At 48.2% G+C, this 21,759-nt stretch overlaps 2 protein-coding genes across 3 annotated transcripts in view; both read right to left on the bottom strand.

Moving 5' to 3' along the window:
* LOC147679626 (SEC14-like protein 2) overlaps positions 1-21,759 on the bottom strand; it is a 501,045-nt gene that overhangs the window by 115,223 nt on the left and 364,063 nt on the right. The gene's annotated exons all lie outside the window — the stretch shown is intronic.
* On the bottom strand, positions 5,359-7,050 carry LOC147679627 (uncharacterized). The gene has a single exon (XM_086944667.1). It carries the CDS (start codon positions 7,048-7,050, stop codon positions 5,359-5,361), a length of 1,692 nt encoding a protein of 563 aa, XP_086800793.1.

The raw sequence follows: 21,759 nt of genomic DNA on the forward strand, positions 1-21,759 counted from the left end.
CCAGCAAGTATTTCCAGCTCACCCCCTTCTTCATATTAATACTGGGCTGCACAGAGGACAGCAGGACAGGATGGAAGGGGATCTTCAGGGCTTTATATAGGCTTCAACACCAAATCCTCTGTGCTACTAACAGTGACATTCATAGGAATAAGCAGACTAAGCAACTGTATTACACAGCAGAGTATGAAGAGATATTCTTTTGTGGCTGGTGGGGAGTTGGGTGAATGCAGTATACCCAGGGGCAGTGTAAAGGACATTAGGCATTGAGCTAGACAAATACTTTTGCACCTTTGATCAGTTGGGCATGTAAAGCTTGAATTGGTGCTGTCTCTACTACACCGGTCTTGATTTTGTCTGAGGGAAATTCAAACTACTGGGGATTTTTACTCTTATGCTGCCCGTTCGGTGCCTTTTCTTTGTGTGTGTCAAGGTTAAATTGGTGCACACTAATGTTACACCTGCATCTCGGAGATGATACAAAGTTGCAGTGATGTTCGCCGGTGCAGGACTTGTCAATTGGAATTGAGGGAGGCTTGCTCTTGTGATGCCCAGTACAATACTTATTGAATGAGTGTGAGGAACGCTGGCTTTACAGTGCTGCACATGTTCAATATTTAAGACAAGCTTGCAGGTTTTGCCCAGTCCTCTGTGTGAGCTGATGCTTGCACTGCAGCAGCCTGTGTTCGACGAGTTACTTACCTTCGGTAACGTAATATCTGGTAGAGACACAGTCTAGCCGCAGATTCCTTAACTTTTAACTCTTCCTAGACGCCAGACAGGATCCAGAATTTCTTTTGCGGTACCTCTGTGCGCCGATGGGCGGCATCACATGGCTCTGTGATGACGTTGACTCTGATCATGACGTCAAGTGGAGCCATATAAGTCCTCTCCAGTGCACAGACATCAGTTTCTTCTGTGAAAACTTCTGCGCCAGAACATTGGAACCACTCTAGAAACTGGCTGTGGAAACTGTGTCCAAAAAACAATCAACATCTTTTAAAAAACACACCAGTTACGAACAACAGAAATGGTATGCCACCACGATCCAAAGGGTTTACGATAAAAAGCCCACATTAATCAACGATACTTAGGCTAAGTGAAACCCTGCAGCCTGAAGCAGAACCATCCTTAAAAAGGGGAACACCCTCCACTCTACAGACCACCAGCCAATGCAAGTGAGAGGTATGGCCATACCAATACAAGACCCATGAAACAACAACAAAATGTTTGTTGAGTCACTATTACGTGAGATAGTGACCACAGATATACAAACCAGTATTGATACAGGGTATAACCCCTTGTCTCATTGGTATTTTGCAGAGAGGGTAGGATGGGCAGGGCGTTAAGGAATCTGCGGCTGGACTGCGTCTCTACCAGATGAACAATAGTTACTTACCTGTAAACAGGTGGTTCTCCAGTATTGGTGTCTTTCATAGATTCACATGCCTAAATCATTCCCCGTCGTCGGAGTGGGAGTCCCACGGTATATATAAAAGCAATAAAATGCCATAATACATATAGCAAATATCAGAAATACCTAACCAGGAAGTAAAGTAGCACCAGCTACAGTAGAAAAAACCTTCACAATCGTGACTATCCTAGTCATTATGTATTAGTCCAAACTGCAGCCAATCAGGCGACAGCACCCACCAGAATGTTCTCCCCAGAGGCTCAGGCTCTCAGATTTTCTCGCACAGGAGTGAAACCCCATAATGCCTGGGGGGAGGCGGGCGGGTTGCATGTGAATCTATGAAAGACACCAATACTGGAGAACCACCTGTTTACAGGTAAGTAACTATTGTTCTTCTCCAGTATTAGGGGTGTCTTTCATAGATTCACATGCCTGAATCAGAATAGTAAGCAGTACTCCTAGCATAACGCTCGTAGACGTCAGAGTATCAAATATATATACATATATAGACATATATATACACAGTATAAATGAATAATAATAATCATCAACATCTGAAAACGTCTAAAGAGCATAGAGGAGGAGGTGGAAACAGAGGCTCACCTTATTTGAAAAGATTGCGCAGCACTGCTCTTCCAACCGAAGCATCTGCGTCGTCTGCTAAATCTAGACAGTAGTGTCTAGTAAAGGTGTGTCTGCTAGACCATGTAGCAGCTCTGCAGATCTGTCGAAGAGGCACACCAGCAAAAAGGGCAGTGGAAGAGCTAACCACCCTTGTAGAATGTGCTCTTGGCAAGGCCTGTAAGGGTCTACCGGCCTGCTGATGACAAAGTCCAATTGTAGAGGAGACCCATCTAGCAATGGTCTGTTTTGAAACTGCACAGCCCTGGCGCTGCCGCCCATAAGCCACGAACAGTTGGTCTGTTTTGCGGATGGCAGAGGTTCTTGAAAGGTAAAATTTAAGACATCTTCTAATGTTTAACGAATGTAGTGCTCTTTCAGCTGGAGACTGTGGTGTTGGAAAGAAAGTCTTGAGGACAACCGGCTCATTCAGATGAAAATCCAAAGGCACTTTTGGCAGGTACGTTGGATTAGTACGCAGTACTACCGAATCCGTAGTGAATTGGATGAAAGGAGCTTTAGATGTAAATGCCTGAATATCGCTAACCCTTCTAGCAGATGTTAAGGCTAGTAACAATGACACTTTCCATGTTAAAAATTTCAGGTCCACCTTATGGATCGGCTCGAAAGGGTGACGCATGAGCTGAGTTAGTACGACATTCAGATGCCATGCAGGAGGAGGTTTCCGCACAGGCGGAAACATACGAAACAATCCTTTGAAAAATTGTTGTATGATCCGCACGGAAAACAAAGAATTTGATCCACCTTGACGAAATCTAGAAATGGCAGCCAGGAAGACCTTAAGAGTAGAATGCGCCAAACCCAATCTGGCCAAGTGCAAAAAGAAGGGAAGAATTTGCTCAGGTGTGGCATGAATGGGATGAAGACCATTAGACTGGCACCATGCACAGAAACGCCTCCACTTAAATCTGTAGGTTTTGATCATAGATGGAGCTCTGGCTTTCGCCAGTACCTCTTGGCAATCCTGTGGAATGTTTAAGTGTGCAAATTCCATGTGCTGAGGAGCCAAGCTGACAATTTCAGCGAGCTCGGGTCCGGATGGTACACCCTGCCCTCCTGGGTGGAGAGAAGATCCGGAATGCGAGGAAGTTGGATAGGGTTGCATTCCGAGAGAAGGAGTAGCTTGGTGAACCAGTATTGCCGGGGCCATCGTGGAGCAATCAGTATCAACCGGCATGGCTGCTTCTTCATCTTCTTGATGACTTTCGGGATCAGAGGTATCGGTGGAAAAGCGTAAGCGAACACTTGGTTCCAATTTATCGAAAGGGCATCCCCGCACGAGTCCTTGTGGGGAACCCAACTTTCAATGTATGGGCATTTCCGGTTCTGGTGCGTCGCAAACAAGTCCAGGTCCGGATGCCCCCATGTCTGAAAGATGTGGTCTAGAGATGGTTGATGTAGTTCCCACTCGTGAGTGCAGCCTGTGGATCTGCTGAGAGAGTCCGCTAACACAATCGCGACTCCCGGGACATGGACCGCTGACAGATGGATATTGTGAGTCAGGGCCCAACTCCAAATCTCTTGTGCCTGTTGCGACAGACGGGCTGATTTTGTGCCTCCCTGCTTGTTTAGATAATGCATGCAGGTGGTGTTGTCTGTCCGAATCAAAACTGTGGGGCCTTCTAGGGTCGCCTGAAAGAACTTCAGGGCTAGAAAGATGGCGTGCAATTCTAGCCTGTTTATGTGCCATCTCATTTGGATCTTGTTCCATTTCCCGCTGACCGTCATGCCTTGGAGGTGTGCACCCCAGTTTGTCATCGAAGCGTCTGTTGTCACTATGAACCTGGGCACTTCTGTGAGGAAAGAGCAACCCACTTGTATGTTGCAACCTTGACTCCACCATTGAATCGCTTCTCGCATTCGAGGTGCTATTTGGATGATATCCTCGAAGGACCCCGATACTTGTATCCACTGGCGACTGAGCTCCTCTTGCAAGGGCCTCATCCGAAGACGACAGTTGGGGGTGAGAAGAATACAGGAAGAAATCATCCTGATGAAGGACTTGAACATGCGCACTGAAACGCACCTTTTTAATAACAGTGTCGCAGCCAACCGTTGTATTTTTTTTTCAAAACCATTTTTATTAGGAGTTCAATCAAGATTCAGTACAGCCCTCCACAATCAGGAGGAGACTGTCAACAGCAGATATGAAAAGATATAGCATTGATATAGCATTGAACCCAATACATAGAGCAAATTTTTTAAACTACACCCGCCCACCAATCCCAACACCCCACCCAACCCCGTCCACTACCCACCCCTTATCCCACCCTAACCCGGTGCACGTGATCACAGTTCAGCCATAGGAGATGGTATACAAGGGTGGAGCCGGCCAACAGTCTAGGGCGTGGGGTCAACATCCTGCGGCAGTGCATCATCCATGTCCATGGGAGGGTCGAGGGTCAAGCCTCTGTAATCCGCCCACCATTTCCATATTTTGAAATGTTTGCGGGGACATCCCCAACCGTTGTATTTTTTCCTGTCTTTCTTTTGAGATAAATACTTGGGCGAACTTGGTGTCCAGTGTCGCTCCCAAGAAAGTCTTTCTCCTTGCTGGCGTGAGTTGCGATTTCTCGAAGTTCACTAAGAAACCCAGGCTTTGCATTAGTGACAGAGTTGTTTGAATGTGGGCTTGCACGATGTCGAAAGAACTGGCCTTGATAAGGCAATCGTCTAGATATGGATATATCTGTATCGACTGCAATCGAAGATGGGCTGCCACCGGGGCCAGTATCTTCGTAAACACTCTGGGGGCTGAGCGCAGTCCAAATGGAAGAACTTTGAACTGGAAGTCCCTGCCAGCCACTCTGAACCTTAGAAACTTCCGGTGCCTGGGAAAAATTGGTACGTGAAAGTATGCATCCTGAAGGTCGAGTGTTGCCATATACTCTCCCGCCGAAAGAAACTGGAGGATTTCTTGAAGTGTCAGCATCCTGAATGACAGCTTTTTTAGGAATTTGTTTAGGGCACGCAGGTCGAGGATGGGACGCCATTCCCCCGACTTCTTGCGAATAAGGAAAAATCTTGAGTAGAAGCCTTTTCCTTTCTGATGATGAGGTACCCTTTCTATTGCTCCTTTCCGAATCATAGTGTTGATCTGGGCAAACAGCTCCTTGAGATGTGCTGGAGGCGGTCCTCTTGGGGGGCAATTTGGGGGAGTTTTTACGAATTCCAAAATGTGACCTCTGGCTACCACATCCAGAACCCATTTGTCTGTGGTAATTTTGGACCAATTTAAGTAATTTTGGGATATTTTTCCTCCAATTTGGTTCGGGTTGGGACAAAGTGGCGGCAGGATGCGTTCCTCACTTCTTATTGTCTCTTCCTCGATAGTTAGATTTTCCTCGAGGCTGAGAGAAATTTCCTTTTCTCTGTCCGTAAGTCTGCTGCCGATATGGCTGGAATCTCTGGTTTCCCTGGGCGGAAGTATAGGAGCGCTGTTGGTTATAGCCTCCTCTATTAGAGAAATTCCCTCTTCCTCTTGCTCCACGAAAGGAAGACTTCCTGTATTGTAAAGTGCCCAGCGAACGTGCTGTCTCAGTATTCTTTTTGATGGCTTCAAGAGCATCGTCAACATGCTTTCCAAATAAGTATTCTCCATCAAATGCCATATCTATGATCCTTGTTTGGACCTCCTGCCGAAAGGATGTTGCCCTCAACCATCCTTGCCTCCTGAGAACAGCTGCACCCGCTAGTTGACGAAATCCTGTGGCAGCAACGTCAACTGCAGCATCAATGATCTCAGACGAGACGCACTCTCCTTCCTGAAGGATCTTCTTCGCTTCAGCCCGATCTGGTTCAGGAAGTTTGTCCACATACGGCGAGATGTCCGACCACATCTGCCTATCGTATCTCCCTAATATGGCTAGGGAGTTTGCGGCTCTAATGGTCATAGCTGCAATTGTAGAAACTTTTTTCCCGATGGAATCTAGGCGTCTACCGTCCTTGTCTGGCGGAACAGAGACCTGAGCTGTTGGGTTAGAAGACCTCTTTTGCGCTGCCTGCGCTACCACAGAGTCTGCTTTTGCTTGTCCAATAAGGCATGCTGGAGATGAATTCGGCGCCCTATATTTCTTATCTACTCTCGGGAGCACTGCTGGCAAAGAATTTGGCTTGGACATGATCTTCAGTCCTTCCTTCCATATGAATTCTATGATAGGTATGGTCCAACTCTGTTTTTGTGGTGTAGATTTGAAGTCATACAAGAAGCAGTCTTCTTGTTTTGACTCCATGGTTATCATGAACCTCTTCGTTGCTCTATCCATGATCTTGTGGAATGAGGCAATGTCCACAGGAGGTGACTCAGATGTAGTAGGTTCTGCCGGAGAGGGCTTGTTTGCATTATAATCCTCATACTCCGACGATTCTGACCTATTGTCTAATTCTCCTTCTTCTTGCTCCTCATGATCTGAGAACTCTTCATCTCCTGTTTGAGGAGCTGTGACATGCGACGCAGACAATGCTGGACGTCCTTCCTCTAACGTCACCGAGACCACTGGCTGTGTCTGCTTTGAAAGCGGCGTCGCTATTTTAGGTCTTGGCGTAGATACCGGAGAGTCACCTGACTCTGAACGCGGGAAACGCCTATAATAGTCACTGAGCATATACTGTAGATTGCGAAACAAATCCTCAGGCATCTGTATGCCGGAAGCAGGCCTGTCCTCATGTGACATATGTTCTGTTTCATCCATTTCTTCCTCCATATCGTCTTGAACCTTAATTTGGAGGTCAGATGGGCTTCTGGCTGCTCCAAAGTTTTCATCTTCATAGGATCCTTCCTCATCTGAATCCAAAAGTTTCTCTGGCACTACTAGCGTAGAAGGAATCGCCTTATTAGTAGCCCTTTTCTTCAGCAACGTAGCTGTAGTTGCAGGTGATGGTAACGGAATCCCTGATGACTGTGCTGACCAGACTTGTAAGGTAGTGCAGCTTGATAGAGGCGGCGTCGACGGGATCTCCGTTTGCTGTTGAATTGGTTGCCTCGTTGACTGTACCATCGTCGACGGGGCCGTCGTCGAGGTCGTCGACGGTAACTTCGTTGATGTGGATTTCATCGTCGACGTGGATTTCTTCGTCGACGAGGTCGTCGACGGTAACATCGTCGACGGGGACGCCGTCGAGGTAGTCGACGGTAGCTTCGTCGACGTGGATTTCGTCGACGACGTGGATCTCATCGTCGACGGGACCATCGTCGGCGAGAGCTTCGTCGACGGAAACATTTTCTTCGTCGACGGGGAGCCAACCATCGACATCATAATCGTAGACGAGGAACTCGTTGACGGTACTTTAGACGTCGTCGACGGGACTATCGTCGACGACGAGATAGGCCTGATCTGCACATGAACCAGCGTAGGCGATGAGGCAGAAGACATGACAAGAGCCGGCTTTGGAGAGGAGAAAGTCATGGTGCAGGTGGTAGATGTGGCCACATGAGAGGAAACACAGTCCTTTTTTGACGTTGAAATGGTCAAAGGTGGCAACTGAGGAGGCACAGATTTTGAAGATTTCTTGGGAACTGCAGATTTCCCAGACTTCTTAGAGGGCGTACTATCCACCTTACCAGGTGGAAGAGTCTTCTTTGAATCACTAGGCCCAGGAGTATCCAGAGAGGATTGGGCCTTCTTCGCCACCTTCGCCCTAGGAGATGAAACTTCAGTTTCAGCCTTCCTCTTAGTAGAAAGTAATGAAGAACCAGAGGCAATGCTTCCTACCTCAGACAAAGGGTCCTCCTTGTCCTTGAGTCTGTTAAGCCACAACAGCAGTCGTCCTTCTCTATCCCTGATAGTCTTAGGGGGGAAGGTCCGGCATATCTTGCACTCCTTTGCCTTATGGTCAGGATAAAGGCAATATAATTTTTTTTTGTGGGGATCTTCTTTGAATAGTCTTTGCTTCCCACAAGAATCACAGGCCCTGAACAGGGATTTAGAAGAAGACATCTGTAAAACTTGAAGAACTAACTAATCTAGAAGAAAAACTGAGCAGAGCTCAGGGAGACTCCCTTCACACGACGTGCGGTAGAAAATCTGAGAGCCTGAGCCTCTGGGGAGAACATTCTGGTGGGTGCTGTCGCCTGATTGGCTGCAGTTTGGACTAATACATAATGACTAGGATAGACACAATTGTGAAGGTTTTTTCTACTGTAGCTGATGCTACTTTACTTCCTGGTTAGGTATTTCTGATATTTGCTATATGTATTATGGCATTTTATTGCTTTTATATATACACCGTGGGACTCCCACTCCTACGACGGGGAATGATTCAGGCATGTGAATCTATGAAAGACACCCCTAATACTGGAGAAATTATGTTACCAAAGGTAAGTAACCTGTACATCTGATGGAGACATCTAGTCACAGATTCTTTAACTTTTGAATTAAATACCATGGTTATACCCATGGGAGTAGGTCTGTAAATTAATCCTACAATAGTTCTCAAAGAGAACCAGATGGTCAAAACCAACAACCGACTAAATGTACCATGAAAGGAGAACAATAATACCTCCCTGGCATAAAGAAATTTGCTTGGACAAAATGACCACCCGAAGGTTAATTGAAAATGTAAAAAACAATTATACCAAACAGCTTTGAATCTGGTATAGGTTTCATCAAATATGCCAGATGTATAAAATCTTGCCACAAAAATGTATGTGTGTGTATATATATATATATATATACAAACACACACAGATATATATATATATATATATATATATATATATATATATATATATATATATATATATATGTGTGTGTGTGTGTGTGTGTCATGTATTATCCACCAGAGAATCAGAGTCGCCCAACAACTCACGAAAATTAACTACCCAATGTCCCCTGCCGGACCTCAAAATGTACAAAGCTTGTACCCGCTTGGCCTTCAGAGCCATGGCCGGGCAGTCTAAACATGACCTCAAGTCATTGACATCTCAAGGCACCAAAAGGGAAACGAGGAAAGAGAAGCAACTGCATCTCGCAATAAAAAATGCTTTCTGTTGTCTTCCTTTCTTTTTTTAAAACAAAAAACAAACATGTGTAACACACGCATACAGCCATGTATGCACTGTATACACAATGGCGAAACAGAACTGAAAAAACAGTTTAAAACACTTTATAATATCATTGAAAAAGGTACTGCAGCTAACAGCAAACACCTAACAGCAACCACCTCAAGTGTCATGTACCAAAAGTATCAGAACCATGGGTAACCTGCCATTAAGATAATCCATGTTTTTAAACCATTTGCTACCGAACAGTAGCCCTTCTAGATATGTACTGTCCTTTGATTTTATACTTGTCCCATCTCCAATGGAATAAAACACGTTGCTGAGTGATGGAGGTAATTTTTAAGCATGGGCGGAAAATCCGTTTCGCTCGCGGATTTTGCGGATTTTCGGTAAATTCGCAATCCGCGAGATTCGCGAATCTCCCGCAAAATCCGCAAATCCGCGAGCAGCGGATTTTGCTCGCACTGTTCGCGTGAGTTCGCGGCTTCCCAGTACAACTTCACGCCCCGCGAATAAGCGCAAAATTGCAGAAATACGATCTTAGCAAAACTGAAACTACTTACCAGGTTCAAAAGTTCAGGCTCATCATTAGTAGCCATTTCCTGTAGTGCTTCCTAAGGGGCCCCTCCAGAGTTCAGTTGCCAGTTGCAACTATTATGTGACCCTGCTCTGAACCTCAGAATAGTTACACATATGCCACAAAGGTCCTGAATTACAGCTAAGGGAGACAAGCAGGAGCCAGGCTGGAAGTTCAAATCCATTAATCAGCCCCTAATTCATTATTGTCAGTTGGGGCAGGGCAGGTGTTGTAACTAATTTTGCAACAATGAAAGCACTTAGCAAGTGCAAAAGATCACTAATCAGGAAGCACTAAGGAAGCAGGTGCCAGCTAAAAAAATATTCTGTGACACATTAATCAGCCCCAAATTAATTCAGGTCACTTGAGGCAGGGAAGGTGTGCTTGCTTTGCCACAATAATGTACACTGACTGGACAACCAGAGGGTGCTGTGATGAAACAGAGGGTGGCATGGGTGGGCCAGAGGGTGGCATGAGTAGTCAGAGAGTGGCAGTGGTGACAGAGAGTGGCAGTGATGAAGAAGAGTGTCCCAAACAGGCTGGACACGTAGAAACAACAAGTTGGCGAAACTTGCGACCCGACAGGTAAGTTCGCGTTTGCGATATTGTACAAAACCCTCGCGAACTGGCAGAAACCCGCGCAAACACACAAAAAAAAAATCCGCAAATTCGCGAGAATTCGCGGATTTTGCGAATTGCGAGTTCGCAAATCCGCAAAATTCGCGAACGCGAGATTCGCAAAATTCGCCCATGCTTAGTAATTTTACATCCACTTTATTTACACTTTCACGATCTCTAATCACTACTAAATTCACCAGTAGTTCTCCCTTCAGATGTAGTAAAAGCACATTGTAAGACCCAATGATTATGCTTTTCACGTAGGTACCCAAGTGGAAAATCAAGAGATATGGTCACGGTACCATTTACATGAATGAGGGTTATTATAGCCGGCTAACACCCCAGACCATGGTAACAATACAGGACAAGTGATCCATTCTTCTATGATAACATTAAGATAATGCCTCCTGTTAAACTTAACCCTTGCCAGCAGCAAGCACATGCAATCAAACCTGTGATCCACCTGTGAACCAAAACAAAATGTGATTGTTAGTGTACCGGTACTTATATATTTAAACAACTATATACATAATTTATACTGCTTCAAGAAGCAACAGCCATGATTTCTCCATGACTGTTAAGTGCCGAAAAGAAAGTTAGATACATACCTCAAAAAGAGAGGTAATAGCTAACCTTAGACAGAAAAACATATGCAAGAACAGTGCAGGAGAATAATAATAAGACCTTCTTATCCTAAAAAATCTTCTACTATGTAGTGCATGACTTAAAACAGCCTTAACAGTTTCAGACACTGTCTCTCAGACAGTCTAAGACATTGAGCTTACAACGCCATGTTCCAAGATTGAACAAAAGATTCATCTATGCCCTCCAAGAAAGGAGGCAGCCAAGACACAGTGTATTCCAAAGAATACAATCATGGTGTTCAAAAATCAAAACACTCATACTATGGGGGTCATTATGATTGCGGATTTTCCGCATCCTCGGGGCCGGCGGAAGCCACCGCCGGCCCAGAGGATGCGGAAAATCCGCAGCGGACTGACCAAAGACCCACCGCCAGATTAGGATGGCTGGTGGGTCCTGGTTTCCGTCCGCAGCTTTTCCGCCGCGGTCGGATTACAACCGCGGCGGAAAAGCTCTAATATGGTGACGGTGTCTTCCAGACACCGTCCACCATATTAGGATGGCCAGTAAAGTATGCTTTTCCGCGGCGGGTTTTCTGCCGCGGAAAAGCATACGGAACTTCACTGCGGGGGCCCGTTACGGGCCCCCTAGGTGAAGGGGGGGTGGGGGGTGCACATGGGGGGTACCTATGGTACCCCCCTGCATTTGCATGCAGAAAGCGGCAGGCACCGCGCGGTGCCTGCCTCTTTCTGCAGGCAAATGCAATGCGTGCATTTTTAACATTGCCGCGGGTGCAGCTTGAAGCTGCACCCGCGGCAATGTTAAAAATAGAGGATGTGACGCCAGGGTGGCGGTCACATCCTAATTGCACAGGAGGGAACTCCGCATGCCATGCGGAGGTTCCCTCCTGCTCTGGGGTCGCGGACGGACGCAAGTCCGTCCGCGATCCTACTCGACCCCTTAATTTGCAATCCACTCAAGAAGAGAAAACAAACTGCGCTAAATACCCTGATTAATAAAAACCAGACAAGAGTTAAAGGTAGCACCGAACAAAATAACGGCTATGCGCTCACCGTAATGGCCCCTAAAGAGCATATAATATAGTCCAAGAAGGACCAATCTAATAACCACCAAACCGCACCAACCGCACCATAGCTCTCCATTGGACAGACCACAGCTGTGTTCACTTCAGCTACAAAACCACCTTGACCCACTACCGCCCACAACCTATTCCTCGGAGAAACTGGAACAAAATAACCTCCGACCAACTCCTCAAATCACTCAACCAAAACCCTCCCACCCTCTCATTGGACCCAAACCAAGCGGCCACCAAACTCAAGCAATGGATCACCCACAGCGCTGACGAATTAGCACCCCTGAAAAAGCACCAGATCAACTCATGCAGCAAAAAAGCTCCCTGGTTCAATGATGACCTTAAAAAATCCAAGAAGCTATGCCGCACCCTAGAGAAAACATGGAGAAAAAACCCAACCACCGACAACATGGCTACCCTCAAGGCGGCAACCCGCAAACACCACCAACTGATTAGATCCACCAAGAAATCAGCTTTCAAGGATCGCCTCGACAACAGCGCCCACAACAGCAAGGAACTTTTCAACATCGTCAAAGAATTTACCAACCCCATCGCAGCATCTAACGACATCACTCCCTCCCAAGACCTCTGCGATGCGTTATCCTCCTTCTACAACAAAATTGCCGACATTCACAACAGCTTCGAGAACACTCCCGGCGAACAACCCTCCCCACCCCCATCAGATCCTACACCGCCAACTAACAAACTCAGCGCCTGGAACCCAATCACCACTGAAGACACCATCCACCTAATGAACTCAATCCACTCTGGCTCGCCAACCGACCCCTGTCCCCACCACATCTTCAACAAAGCAGACTCCATCATTGCACCCCACCTCCGTGATGTCATCAACTGCTCGTTCAACTCTGCCACCTTCCCAGAAAGCTGGAAACACGTCGAACTCAGCGCCCTCTTGAAGAAACCCACAGCAGACCCCTCCGAACTTAAAAACTACCGACCCATATCCCTCCTCCCCTTCCCCGCCAAAGTCATTGAGAAAGCCGTCAACAGCCAGCTTGCCGCCTTCCTTGAATCCAACAACTCCCTCGATCCCTCTCAGTCCGGATTTCGAGCCAAACACAGCACCGAAACCGCCCTCATTGCAGCAACAGACGACATCCGAACACTTCTGGATAACGGAGAAACAGCGGCCCTCATTCTTCTCGACCTCTCGGCCGCTTTCGACACAGTCTGCCACAGCACCCTTATACAACGCCTCAGCAACATCGGCATACAAGGAAAAGCCTTGGACTGGATCATCTCATTCCTCGCCGGGAGAACTCAAAGAGTCCGACTTCCCCCATTCATCTCAGAGGCCACTGAAGTCATCTGTGGAGTACCACAAGGATCATCACTCAGTCCCACCCTCTTCAACGTTTACATGAGTCCACTCGCCTCCATCGCGCGTCAACACAACCTCAAAATCATCTCTTACGCCGACGACACCCAATTAATCCTTTCCCTCACCAAAGACCCTAACACCGCCAAAACCAATCTTCACGAAGGCATGAAAGAAGTAGCCGAATGGATGAAACACAGCCGCCTAAAACTCAACTCACGATTTAGAAAAGGGGGTGGTGATGAACAGAGTGTCTGAGTTAAACAGACCACTCTTACCCAGTCCAAAGATCAGGGCTTGATCCATCACCGTTATTTATCTCACCGCCCCATCCCAGCTCAGAACCTGGCTATATGCAAATCAGTCTGTCCCTGGCCCAGTGCATCATGGGAACAGGGCAGACTAAACTACCAAGCCAATTCTTCACCAGAAAGGAGACAAGCTACCGGGGACCGGTTTCTGGCATTTCAGCCTTCTTCGGCCCGGCTTGCTTGAATCCTGATGGAGCAGTGAGAAAGGGACTCATGTCTGAGTATACCCTGCCACACCTATAGTGGCCAAAAACGATTTAGAAAAGGGGGTGGTGATGAACAGAGTGTCTGAGTTAAACAGACCACTCTTACCCAGTCCAAAGATCAGGGCTTGATCCATCACCGTTATTTATCTCACTGCCCCATCCCAGCTCAGAACCTGGCTATATGCAAATCAGTCTGTCCCTGGCCCAGTGCATCATGGGAACAGGGCAGACTAAACTACCAAGCCAATTCTTCACCAGAAAGGAGACAAGCTACCGGGGACCGGTTTCTGGCATTTCAGCCTTCTTCGGCCCGGCTTGCTTGAATCCTGATGGAGCAGTGAGAAAGGGACTCATGTCTGAGTATACCCTGCCACACCTATAGTGGCCAAAAACGATTTAGAAAAGGGGGTGGTGATGAACAGAGTGTCTGAGTTAAACAGACCACTCTTACCCAGTCCAAAGATCAGGGCTTGATCCATCACCGTTATTTATCTCACTGCCCCATCCCAGCTCAGAACCTGGCTATATGCAAATCAGTCTGTCCCTGGCCCAGTGCATCATGGGAACAGGGCAGACTAAACTACCAAGCCAATTCTTCACCAGAAAGGAGACAAGCTACCGGGGACCGGTTTCTGGCATTTCAGCCTTCTTCGGCCCGGCTTGCTTGAATCCTGATGGAGCAGTGAGAAAGGGACTCATGTCTGAGTATACCCTGCCACACCTATAGTGGCCAAAAACGATTTAGAAAAGGGGGTGGTGATGAACAGAGTGTCTGAGTTAAACAGACCACTCTTACCCAGTCCAAAGATCAGGGCTTGATCCATCACCGTTATTTATCTCACTGCCCCATCCCAGCTCAGAACCTGGCTATATGCAAATCAGTCTGTCCCTGGCCCAGTGCATCATGGGAACAGGGCAGACTAAACTACCAAGCCAATTCTTCACCAGAAAGGAGACAAGCTACCGGGGACCGGTTTCTGGCATTTCAGCCTTCTTCGGCCCGGCTTGCTTGAATCCTGATGGAGCAGTGAGAAAGGGACTCATGTCTGAGTATACCCTGCCACACCTATAGTGGCCAAAAACGATTTAGAAAAGGGGGTGGTGATGAACAGAGTGTCTGAGTTAAACAGACCACTCTTACCCAGTCCAAAGATCAGGGCTTGATCCATCACCGTTATTTATCTCACTGCCCCATCCCAGCTCAGAACCTGGCTATATGCAAATCAGTCTGTCCCTGGCCCAGTGCATCATGGGAACAGGGCAGACTAAACTACCAAGCCAATTCTTCACCAGAAAGGAGACAAGCTACCGGGGACCGGTTTCTGGCATTTCAGCCTTCTTCGGCCCGGCTTGCTTGAATCCTGATGGAGCAGTGAGAAAGGGACTCATGTCTGAGTATACCCTGCCACACCTATAGTGGCCAAAAACGATTTAGAAAAGGGGGTGGTGATGAACAGAGTGTCTGAGTTAAACAGACCACTCTTACCCAGTCCAAAGATCAGGGCTTGATCCATCACCGTTATTTATCTCACTGCCCCATCCCAGCTCAGAACCTGGCTATATGCAAATCAGTCCCTAAGCGTGGAAGGGTATTCTCAGATGTGAGACCCTTGCTCATTGCACCATCAGGATTCAAGCAAACCGGGCCGAAGACGGCTGTAATGCCAGAAACCGGTCCCCGGGAGCTTGTTTCCTTCCCAGTGTAAGAATTGGCTTTTGTAGTTTGGTTTGCCCTGTTCCCATCATGCACTGGGACAGGAACAGACTAATTTGCATACAGCCAGGTTCTGAAACTGGGATGGTGCAGTGAGCTAAAAAACGGTGTTGGATCTAGCCCTGATCTCTTGACTGGGTGAGAGCTTTCTGCTTAATTCAGAGACTCTGTCCCTCACCACCCCTTGTTGTAAATATTTTTGTCCACCCTAAGCGTGGAAGGGTATTCTCAGATGTGAGACCCTTGCTCATTGCACCATCAGGATTCAAGCAAACCGGGCTGAAGACGGCTGTAATGCCAGAAACCGGTCCCCGGGAGCTTGTTTCCTTCCCAGTGTAAGAATTGGCTTTTGTAGTTTGGTTTGCCCTGTTCCCATCATGCACTGGGACAGGAACAGACTAATTTGCATACAGCCAGGTTCTGAAACTGGGATGGTGCAGTGAGCTAAAAAACGGTGTTGGATCTAGCCCTGATCTCTTGACTGGGTGAGAGCTTTCTGCTTAATTCAGAGACTCTGTCCCTCACCACCCCTTGTTGTAAATATATATATAAAACTCAACTCAGACATAACGGAGGTGCTCATCCTAGGATCCTCCCCCTCTGCCTGGGACGACTCTTAGTGGCCTTCCGCTCTGGGCACAGCACCCACACCCACAGACCACGCACGCAACCTGGGCTTCATCCTAGACTCCTCTCTCTCGATGTCCAGACAAGTCAACGCAGTCTCATCCTCCTGCTTCAACGTACTTCGCATTCTCAAAAAGATCTTCCGCTGGATCCCCCTCGAAACAAGAAAGGCTGTCACCCACGCACTGGTCACGAGTCGACTGGATTATGGTAACACACTACACGCCGGAATCACAGCAAAATTACAGAAAAAACTCCAACGCAACCAAAACGCATCAGCGAGACTCATATTGGACATCCCTCGCCAAGATCACATCACCGGACACCTAAAAGACCTCCACTGGCTTCCCATCAACAAGAGAATTACATTCCGTCTTCTCACCCACGCACACAAGGCCCTCTACAAACTAGGACCCGAATGCCTCAACACTCGACTGTCCTTCTACACACCCACCCGCCAACTTAGATCGTCCAATCAAGCCCTCGCCGCAGTCCCGCGCATCCGAAAATCCACCATGGGTGGCAGATCCTTCTCCTTCCTGGCGGCCAAGACCTGGAACTCACTCCCCACTCACCTTCGCCTTACTCAAAACCACATCTCCTTCAGAAAAGAACTCAAAACCTGGCTATTCGACAAAAATGTAACCCCCCTTCCCCAAGCGCCTTGAGACCCACTGGGTGAGTAGTGCGCTATACAAATCCCTGAACTTGAACTTGAACAAATAGATTACGTAAGTATTACACATGCAAGCTATACATTAGCCAACTAATACTCCACATAGAGTAAGATGTATACCATAAAAGGTATAAACTCTTGAGACTAAGCTCCCCATCAGAGTAAAATAAAAGAACAAAACAGCTATGCAGCTGCAAGGGCCATCCAGAGATCAAAAATAGTCAAATCCGGAGGCTAACAATCTCTCAGTCAGAAAGAAATAGTGCTTAATACTTCGACACCCGCAAAGCACAACAACAAAAGAGGTAGTAAATAAACATTTACCCAACTTAAAGATCCACGACCATGGCTGTATAAAAGGAATGGAAAAGCGCCCAGCCATGAGGCGGTGTAACCCTGAATTCGCACGGCTGTCAAACAAACACTATCAGAGGTCATACTGACTCAAACAGACACGAGGAACTTTGACTACCGCAACAAAGCGTGTCTGCAAAGAGTAGCACAACAAGCCATGACTCCACCACAGAATCGGTAGTGTAAAAATCATACAGACTGAGACAATTCATGCAAAAAGGAGGGAAGCCCGCAGAACAAGGTACCCATCCACGCAAATTGAAAATGGAAGGAGAAGATAGGCTAAAGATCTGACCCTCCCCGACTAGCCCGAAACCTGCATAGTGCAGCATCCGCTTGGGCTCCAAAAAGATGAGTCCCATCAAATGGCATGTCAATCAAGATAGACTGGACAGCTTCAGAAAACCCAGATGCCCAGAGCAATGCCACAACAGATGCCCTGGCCTGCCAATGGAGTCAGTGGAACCAATTCCACACTTGTCTGTCTGTCTGCCTGAAGGCCATCTGATTTCAACTGATGCAAATTCCCCCTATTAGCCTCATGAAACAATGGGAAAAGTTGGTCCAAAGACTCCCACAGGTATGGAGAAAACGTCTGAGGGCGCAGACCATATTAGTGGAGTGTAAAGCAGCACTAGCTGAGGAAAAAACACTTCCCGCAAGTATCCTGTTCCCTGGACTCTTTAACAAGGAATGAGGGAGGTTCTCAATCTCAGAGGACGCTGTAATGGCCAGAACCACCAAGCTATGATGGGTCGGCTGCCGGACAAGGCAAACAGAGTCACCAGGGGGAGGGCGGCATGTGTGGGCAATAAAGCGGCCCACTGGCATTCCTGACACAGGTTTTGCTCATGCCCAGATAAAATGTCAGTAAGGGCTTCACAAAAAAGGAGCACCACCTCAACCTCCAACTGGCTGGGATGAAGAACCGCAATAAGAGGGTCTATAACCTTTTCCACCATAGGAAGAGTGAGAAGCAAGGCGTCAGTCACTCTCCTCAAAACCTCTGCCAAATAGGAACTGGCTTCAGAGGCAAGGTCAGGAGGTGACAAAAGGAAGGAAGCAGGGGACAAATCTAGCCTGCCCGCTTCACCCAGCTCTGCAATCCAGCTGTCCAACCCAGAAGGGGTCACTGGCTGCTCCAAGGGGGTCACCTTCTCACGACCTTCCCCTAACAAGTCTTCTGGATCCTCCACAGAAATGTTCGGCACCGCAAACGGCTCTATGAGCGATGTTGAATGGCGTTGATGCGACACCCTGCCGCCATTCACCTGAGAAGGAGAGACGTCAGCTGGTATCTTCGCAGATACCTGGAGCCGCGGCGAAGCCGGCTCTACAGTGCACACCGACTTCAGCTTGCAGTCTACCGGCACCGCAATGACCGCCTTCGTGTGGGAGTCAGCCGACGCCATTGGTGGCCCCGAAGGACCGTGCACCGGCAACTCCGAATCCGATGCTGGATCTACTGCTAAGGGCGAACCGCTAGCAATGATGCAGTTACAGCACCTACAACCTCCTTGGGGACAGCAGGCGCTCCAGAGGGAGACGAGGGTCCAAAGACCAGATGGAGAGCTTTGTAGTACCTCTGCATCTGCTTCCAGATCGCCCCAGCTCCAGGGAAAACAGTGAAGCTTGGGAGTGACGTCAGAGCGGGAGTCTCGGCACTAGGGTGAGAGACACCTTTGCGATCCACATCTTGAGTCGAAGACGCCATAGAGTGCCGGGCCTTCAACCTCTTGCAACACTTCTTACCATTTGATGTCAACAGAGACTGGGAACGTTTTAGTTGACCACGGGGTGAAGAGAGGCGCTTCGGGAAGGACCTCTTGCCCGGGTGAAAGACCGACAATGTGAGCTGGAAGTCTCCGTCAATCGCGCTGTCTGTCGCTTAATGCGCCGCTCCCGCAGCGCCTTCAACTTCAACTGTTGACAGGTGTCACACTCGTTGATGTCGTGGTCCTCGCCCAGGCACCACATACAGATAGAATGTGGGTCCGTACCCAACATCCTGCGAGAACAAGACCCACAAGACTTAAACCCAGAGGGCACAGAGCACACTGTCTAGGTTGGCCAGTATTTGGCAGGTTTTAAAGGGATCATTCAATTCACGCACATTACATGTCAGGCGAGTTCCCAGCCATATGGCGCTGATTTGTTTCGGTCTAGCTGCTGATGTCATGGTGCTAGTGTACATGGTGTACAGATCTAAATGTAAACTTAGTAGTCGGACACAGCAGTCCTTGTATAGGACAACCATGGGGAATTAATCCATATTTAGGTTGTGTCGTGCATATCGAACCCACCCAAATGCAGTAATCATACACCTTAACCTAACATCCCCCCACCCACACTAGCAACCCCCAACATGCCAGTGGATACCCATCCCTGTGAATCCCAACACAAATGGGTGTCAACAATAACACAATCCAAGATCCGAAGTGGGAACATGAATAACCATACAGAGATTACCCCAAGGGGAAGCACATGGTACTGGCTGAATCACACCTCCAACAAGAGGGGAGTGTCCACTGGGCAAAGATCTTTTACTGAAGCACAGCCACAGGTTGTCCCAAGACATTGCTTGCTGTCTGTGGACACTGGGCGGCTGCAGGGAGCCAACTAGGTACTAGGCGTGTTGATGCAGGAGACTTTTGATGAGCCGTCTCATGGCAGCATTTTTGCTCAAGCGCCAGCAACAGCAGTTATCTTAGGCAAGGGTAGGAGCAACTGCCCGACCGTACCATCTGGGTTTTGCCTTTGCTACAGCCAGTCACGGTCAGCACTGTTCTTCAAAGTATACCACGCAGCATACTGCACCAATCTGAACTGGTGCAAACAGTAGCAGTCAAAACTTCCAATCTAACCTACAAAACTCAATGAGTCTCCTGTGGTATTGCGGTCCCTGGATGGGCTACATTTGGCTGCAAAAAACAGCTGCTTGACAAATCAGTTGGTGCTCTGCAACGACTATCATATGCGGGGATTGCTTTAGTGTGTGATCTTCAGGAACCCAGGTACAGCATGACTTATGGTATGCTGGCTTGACGGAGTTTACGTTTTACAGGAAGGCATTCTCTGCACACCTCCAGTACCGCTCTGGTGAAGTATGGATAAATGGAAATAATGTGGCCTCTGTGTGAGAGCGGCCGGTTTTTCCATGCCATGCCAAGCACCTTGTTGCAGTGGCGATAACTAAACAGTTTAGCAATTATGGGTCATGGGGATGCCCCAGGAGGAGGTAAGGGACCTCGGGGCCTATGGGCCAGCTCTACCGAGAACAGCGGGTAAAGAAGTCAGATCCAAAAAAGGTTGTTAAAATGTTATAAACATAGTCTGCCATATTACCAGTGTCCGTGGATGCCAACATCACCACCAATCGTATGTTATTTCGGAAGAATCTGGCTTCTCAATCCTCACTTAGCCTGGATGATTTCAAGGATCTCTGACATTTCTGCCATGATTTCGCTGTGCTTTGCATCTAGCGTCAATATGAGGGACTCCACGGTGTTAAGGCATTTATTGTGTTGATTTAGAGTGGTAGTCATTTTGTCCACTCGCACTATGAGCGAGCCCAGTTTACTGTCAGTGGTGCTGATACTATCCTGTATACGGTGCAACAGTCTTAACATCTGCCTTTGCCGTGTCATCTGAGGTGACGGTGAGACATCCTACTTTTCAGAAGAGTGCACCCCATAGGAGTGCTATGTTAAAGCTGAGCTTTGATTGCCTGGAATTGTCTTTCACCCTTCCTGCACCAGGCCAGCACCATGCTTCCTTACTGCTATGCACATCAACTCACTTCACCAGTTCCTGCCACAGGCCACAATGCAACAACAACACCCCTACATTCTCCACCAGATCAGCAGGGTGTTAGCAGAGAGGGCCACCAGGCTTCCTCACTTCTCACACTCCTTAGCCCTTGTGGTTCTTCCCGTCAACTCCTGACCACTGGGACCACACCAATCCAGTCCAGGGGGCAGCCAATGATCCTGGGGAAGCCAGGTTTCATGGGCGACTCCTCCCCCAGAGCAGATATGGACCTCTGCCCTGTCGCTGCAACTCACCTCTTCCAGGTGCCTCCACCATCACAGCCTCTGCCTAATGGGTTGTGCAGCTGTAGCTCCCGCCGCCGTACCCACCAGCAAGCTGTTCCAATAAAGGATGGGCCAGCATCCAGATCCCAAGGTAGCTGCCTGGTAATCTCGTCCCCAGTCAGGGCGGCGGAGCACATTTTGCTAGGCTCAGGGCAGTCTGGGGTGTCAGCAACTACAAACACGGCAGCCACTCACAGCTACATCTTCGATTCTGATCACCTCCCTCGCACCAATCTCAGCATGGGGAGGAGAAATGGGCTCACCTATCAATGGTGCCACTCCGGCACTCCCGGCCATTTCTGATACGGGTGCCGCCATCTTGGCATGAGCTCAGCCACCCGAGGGCTGCACAAAATAATGCCGTAGTTAGTTGCGGCACACCGCCCGGGGGCCTCAGCACCTTTTATGTGGCCTCCCAAGCCCCAGCATCTAACCAGATGGTATGTAGCAGACCAGTGGCAGGTCTATACAGCAAGTCTATGCACACAGCAGAGTGTGAGACCTTCTTGAAGCTG

This window comes from Lissotriton vulgaris, chromosome 11 (assembly GCF_964263255.1).
Source record: "Lissotriton vulgaris chromosome 11, aLisVul1.2, whole genome shotgun sequence".
Classification (NCBI taxonomy): Eukaryota; Metazoa; Chordata; class Amphibia; order Caudata; family Salamandridae; genus Lissotriton; species Lissotriton vulgaris.